Below are 6285 nucleotides of genomic sequence, written 5' to 3' on the forward strand. Positions count from 1 at the left end.
GGAGCAGAGCGACTGCTTGCGTGCCCCATGATGCCATAGAACAGTCTTCTTCCAGAAGAGTCTGCCGTGCACAGTTAGAACTCCAGGGGTAATTCCACAGAGCTGGAGAAACCCCTTTAACCTCTGTGGCGTGTGGGTCTGTTCAGCTGCAGAATGAAGAGGAGCCAGGCGAGAGCACGCCGGTGGTGAACGATGCCCCTCCGCCTTACAGCAGCATTTCTGCGGAGAGCACAGGTAAATGTCACGGGGAGGAACTAGCCAGCTTTGCTCTTGTTCTGTCTTACCTCCTGAATTCTTCTCCTTACTGACGGATGGCATCGCCGCGTTCTTACCAAGGCTGCAGAGGATCAGAACTGATCTGCAGAGACTGTTCTTATTTGGGGTTTGGAAGATGCTTTCTGCCTATGTTCGTCTGATGTCGTCCCGTCGAGTGGTGTTCAGGTTACATTTCACGGTGTTCTCAGTGGATTGAAGGCAGTTAAAATCCAAGTGTTGTCAGGATTAGTGGTTCCCCTCTCATTATTTGGCATTTGGATGATGCTGTGCTCCTTCCAAAAAGACTTGTTACTTAAAAGGGATTAAAGAATTCACTCTTTTTGCAGTTTTCAATAACCAAGGACTTCATCATAAGGATTATACTTCTTCCAAATCACCACACTGTGATGTCTGCAATAGCTTTTAGCAAATCAGCATGGTTTGTGTTGGTTACGTATCTGAATTTTTTGGCTTAGGTAAATCTTTTCATTTTTTTCCCCCCGGAGGTTTCCAAGTCAGTTGTTTAAATAAGATTTGTGACTCAAATGCTGTATACCGTCAGTCTCTCAAGCAGCTGCCCAGCTTTGGATAGAAGCTGTGTTTCTCAGGCTGCATGTTGTGTGTCCTGCCTTGGTGTGCCAGCCGTGAAGATAGCCCGTTAGTTCTGGTTCTGTGGTGCCTCTCAGCCACTAGGGCTCAGAAATGCTGTGTTTGATATCTTTTTTTTGTCCTGATCCCTTTCCTGTCCGTCAGAAAACAATTTGGAGTCTCTCTCTGGAGAAATTGGTCACCAGTGCCTAAAGCTCGTGGTGATCCCTTTTTTGACTTGCTCAAACCACTTGAAATTGGAGCTAGGACCAGTTCTAGTTGTTAGAGTCAGGAGAGACGCAGCACATATTGTTTTAAAACTAAATACAGGCAGGCCTGTAGTAGTAGTAGTGCTCCGCACATTACTGTACGAGAGGTAAGGTGCTCCTGGGATTTTCACTTTCTGTTTTTGGGTGGCAAGAGGCTGGAAGGGTGGGGAGGGGATGGGAGGGACAGGCTTCTCGGGGCTGGCATCATCTGAAACACTTCTCATTCCCATTGGTCTTAAGGACCTGACAAGTTACCTTCTGCATAACTTTTTTTTTTTTTCCTCCAGCTTACTTTGACTACAAGGATGAGTCAGGATTTCCTAAGCCTCCATCTTACAACGTGGCTACGACGCTGCCGACTTACGATGAGGCAGAGAGAACCAAGGCTGAAGCCACAATTCCCTTGGTTCCTGGAAGGGTGAGTGTGCTTGGCTGCCGCTGTCCTTTGCATTTCTTGTCCAGAATTTCTGCTTTAACTCCTGCTGATCAAATATCATGACTTTACCCCACCCTCCAATGGTTCTGGGGTGGTGATATTACACACTCCCAAGAGTCCTGTGGCTAATTTTGTTGCGGGTTGGTTTTTTTTTCTCTCCTCTGAGTGGCTCTGATGATGTAAGACGTCTTAGTAATGCCAGCGTGTGCTATCCAGATTAGTTTGGCAGGCTGACAGAGGAACTGTGCTGGATCTGTGTGCACTGTCACTGCTTTGCTTTTTTAAGAAAAGATGTAGGATTAATTGTTCAGTCATCTAGTAGCGTATCTACCCTTGATACTCCTACTGGTTGCTTACATGACTTTTCCAGAGGTCAGTGTAGCTGATACAAAGATGATAAAACCATTCTGTCAGAATAATTATTTTTGAGGATTTTTTTAATTTCTTTTTGTTTCTTTCAACATTATCTCTTGTTGAGCCTCTTTGTCCACTCCTGCTATTATTAGGTGTCCACCACTTGTTATACTTCATAGAAACCAAACTTCTTGCTGATGCAAGTTTAATTTTTTTTTGATGAGTAAGGTGAGAACAAGAACATGCTGGAGCTTGCCTGTCTTAACAAATAAACAAACAAAAACCCCAAAACTAAAACCCAAACCAAAAATACTGCCGTGACTTAATATTTCATGCCCTGCATCACCTCAGGATGAGAAGGTTTAGGGACTGGACTGACTCAAATGCCCTCTGTGTTGCGTCTCATCTCCCTTGGGTTTGCAGGATGACGACTTTGTGACACGGGATGACTTTGATGACACCGACCAGCTGAGGATAGGAAACGATGGCATTTTCATGCTGACTTTCTTCAGTAAGTACATGGTGAAACTTACTTTTTTTCAGGCAGTGACCCAAAATAGCTGGAGTTATTTTTCACACTTAACATTTATGTAGCGTCAGGAAAAAACTCTGTGTGAGGGTTTTATGTGGGTTATTATTATTTATTTTTTTTTTGTCCTTGAAATGTAAAGAGGGCTTGACCTGCTGCTTTTCTCCTGCTTTCTCAGTGGCATTCCTCTTCAACTGGATTGGATTTTTCCTGTCTTTCTGTCTGACTACTTCAGCTGCGGGACGATACGGAGCCATCTCTGGCTTTGGTCTGTCTCTTATTAAATGGATCCTTATTGTTAGGGTAAGTTGTGTCATATAAAAACGCGCACGTAGACACTGGTACTCTTTCTCCTTAACTCCTTTTTATCTCGCTTATACTGAAGTTAGTTACAAGTCTAGCTTTTTATAACAAAATAGGTTTTGAGCCCCTTATTCACCGAGATCAGAGCTTTGTCATCTTTCTGTCCTGTCTGTACGCTGGATTTATTATTCTAGTAAAAGAGGATGACGTTTGCACAGTGAAGTACAGCCTGCTCTGACAGAGCCACTGTGGTGGCTCAGAATGTGTTTGTGTGTCGAGCAGTAACGGTGATCTGGACTTTGTGGAATATTTATCCAGATCAAGCCCACCCCGCCGTCAGCACGGGGACTGTTCTCTCCACTGCGATGTTCCTTAGGTGCTCCTCAGAAAAAGAAGAAAAAAAGTCTCTGAACTGTGGGATAGCCGATGAGAAGAAAGAAATGGGGACTTCTAAACCAGGAGGCGTGAAGTTTGTGTTTTCTCTGAAGGAAGAAGAGGCGGCCACCGCCTTGTCACAGCGTAGGAGAAGCGCGCTGGTGCCCTCTGGCGCGTCGTGCCTGCGGCACAAGCAGGAGGGAATCGGGAGGAAGCACGTTTTTCAGTTTTGTTTTATTTCCATGTAAAAGCGGGGGGTAACCGGGCTGTCAAAACATTCTCTGTGCTCCCCTGCACCCCATCAGGCAGGGAGAGGAAGGGGGTGAGTGCTGAGAACTGGTTTGAGTTACGGGAGCCTGGGTGCAAAGGCAGGCACAGGGCTCTGCCTACGAGAGCGGGAAAGGCCGATGTAGTGTTCTTAAAACTTGGAAGGGGAGAAAGAAAAGCTTTTAGGAAGGGGGGGGGGGAAAAGCTGATGCTGGAAGAAAAAGTAAAAAAAGCCAAACTCTGTATAAGTAGAATTAGAGAGCTTTAATGTTGGGGTTGTCGCTTCATACCTGATCTCTTTAGGGTGGGAGCTATAACTTGTAAACGCAACATCCATTAACTTTTTCTGTAGAAAGCTCAGATTTTGAGGCTTTTCTCGTAACAGTGATGTTAAAAACGTTTTGCTGGATTAAGAGGTGTGAAAGAGATAGGTGACCCTAAGTGTGGAGATTTGATTTAAACTTTGGTAATGAAACCTTTTGTTAGGTTTTTAAACTTGAATAGAATGAAAGCAAACGAAAAAAATCACGCGGCATTTACCATGACATAGTGCTGGTCAGTGCTCTGGCAGTGTCGGTGCCTTTCGTTCAACAGGCAGAAACCTTGTCAGAGGGTTCCACGGACCTGGGATTTGTTTTTTTCAGCTGTACCTTTGTGAGCAATGCTGTCCAGCCTTACAGCGTGGTTAGTGGGCTGCACTGCTGCAGACCTGGTCTTCCCTTCCAGAAACTGTAGCTGTGCTTTGTAAGCATCAAAGACATGAGGGAAAACAAGAGTGTTTGCCCATAGTGTCTTTCTGCTCCGCTGACCGCAAGATTTTATGGCTGGGTATGGAATCTGTTCCATTCCCCTTGCTTAGAACTGGTCTGATGTCTGTAGAAAAACGTGCAATGGCAGTTTGTGGCAGCAGCTTGTTCCGTGCAGGGTGTGCAGCTGATGAAATGTGACGGGCCCCACGCTCCCTGGTGTGCAGTGGGCTTCATCCGGGTACAGCTGAGACTGGTGAGAATCGCTTAGAGTTCAGAAACTTCTCTGTGCTCTAACTTCAATTTTTTTTTTTTTTTTTTCAGTTCTCCACCTATTTTCCTGGTTACTTTGATGGCCAGTATTGGCTTTGGTGGGTCTTCCTTGTACTAGGTGAGTGGATGTTGGGGTGGGAAGAGGGAATGCCTGCTTGAAAACTCTGTGAAGTGCAATTAGGGGTTTTGTGAGCAGCGTACAGATGTAAAACTGAACTGTTGCCCTGACAGTACTTCTCTTACCGCGTGAATGCTTTCTGGGTTTTGAAGGTGCACATAAACACTGGCCTTCTGCGGTCATTTCTTGGCACCAGCATCCTATTTATCATACAGAAGTAATCAAGGAGGGAGCAATACTTGCCCTCGTAGTAACTGCTGTATCTGTCCGGGGAAGGGTGGGTTGTGGTCGGTCTTTTTTTTTCCATTCCTTTTCACTCCTTTGGAAGTGACTGAATCTCACTTGGAGTTCAAAGTTTTGTGATTGCCTAAGGAGAGTTTGGTTCTGAGATTGCCTGAAATAGTAAAAGCAGGTGTCATTGATACAGAAATAAATTGCTGTGTTTATGGAGTTATGGTGCATCTCCGTGACTCAGGTCCCTCTGTGCTGGTACCGGTGAGTTGAACTGCTCCCTCTCGTTGAAGAAGCAGCACCTGTGTTAACTGGACAAATGTGTTTCCTCCATCCAGGTTTTCTGCTGTTTCTCAGAGGATTTATTAATTATGCTAAGGTTAGGAAGATGCCAGATACTTTCTCCACTCTCCCTAGAACCAGAGTTCTCTTTATTTACTAAAGGTAAACTTTCTGCTTTCATGAATTTGTCTGGCTTTGTTTTTAACTCTGTTTTGGTTAGACTATTATTTGTTTGGATATTTTTAGGACACAAGGCAGCAGAAAACAGGTGTTTCTTGGTATCCCATAGGCAGCTTCTGTTTCTCCCAAATCCAGACTGGGTGGGGAGCGGAGGAATAAGTGATGTTTCTCACGGAGTTTTTGCTTTGAGGAGGAACTGTATATTCATTGGATTCTGTGGCTTGAACTGTAAAAAGAAAACCTCCATCCCTTGCTCTGTGCTTGGCCAGTGTGTCGGTAAATCACGTGCCTGAAGCACATGGTGTGTCCTAAACAGGAGTGAAGGTCACAAAGTGCTGTTAGAAGATCATGCCAGTGTCTTTGGTTTATGTCCCGGGAAGGGCAAGTTGTCTGAATCTCGCACGCTGTTTGGATTTTCCTCCAGGTTCCTGAAGAAATTAAACTCTTGCACACGTACTCAAACCTACCATCCTGAACCCTTTTAAAAACCTTAATGCCTAAAAGTCGTCTGCTTTAGGGCTGAGCCTTAACGGTGCTGCCTTTTAATGGGACTTTAAAGAAGGAGGCTTAAGTAGTTGAACCCTTGGAGCATAATTTCCTGCTTACAGCAGATAATGGCCTCGCATTAACCGTCCCTCCCCGAGGGGAAGGAAATCCTGTAATAGGTCGCTTCCCAGATGGCAGTGCAACACGATGCTCCCTTTAGAAATAGCATAATAACGCTCGATTTCCCCGGGACTGGGTTGAAGCAGTTGCAGCTGGGACAGTGGTGTAAAGGAACCAAACAAACCTCAGCTTTAAATTGGGGCTCGTTAAATCACTCGGGTTTTAAAACCAAGGCTCGCTTTTCCAAATGCACTTTTCCTTTTATTAGAAACTGCAAATTGCGTAAGATTCCGTTTCGCTTCTGGTCTGTAATGAGCACAGGCTACACAAAACGGGGCATTGTGCTGTGTTTTCCACTGGTGATAGTGTGTAAAAATAGTTCAGTCCATTTGCTGAAGTGTTGCAGTTCTGGTGGACAAAGTTATGGTTTATGACCTCCTCCAGGATTTGTAATATCCTCTCGGATTCCTGCT

The 6285-nt window shown here is 45.0% G+C and overlaps 1 protein-coding gene across 1 annotated transcript in view; it reads left to right on the plus strand.

Annotated features, from left to right (window-relative positions):
- Window positions 1-146: 146 nt before the first annotated feature.
- Window positions 147-6285, plus strand: part of NDFIP1 (Nedd4 family interacting protein 1) — a gene marked incomplete at its 5' end in the record, with an annotated part of 6764 nt that continues 625 nt past the window's right edge. Inside the window, 5 exons of the mRNA XM_009873305.1 lie at window positions 147-234; window positions 1400-1530; window positions 2326-2413; window positions 2610-2734; window positions 4447-4513. Of these exons, the coding sequence (XP_009871607.1) occupies window positions 147-234; window positions 1400-1530; window positions 2326-2413; window positions 2610-2734; window positions 4447-4513 (499 nt within the window). The remainder of the gene's footprint in view (window positions 235-1399; window positions 1531-2325; window positions 2414-2609; window positions 2735-4446; window positions 4514-6285) is intronic.

This window comes from Apaloderma vittatum, unplaced genomic scaffold (genome assembly GCF_000703405.1).
Source record: "Apaloderma vittatum isolate BGI_N311 unplaced genomic scaffold, ASM70340v1 scaffold4397, whole genome shotgun sequence".
NCBI lineage: Eukaryota > Metazoa > Chordata > Aves > Trogoniformes > Trogonidae > Apaloderma > Apaloderma vittatum.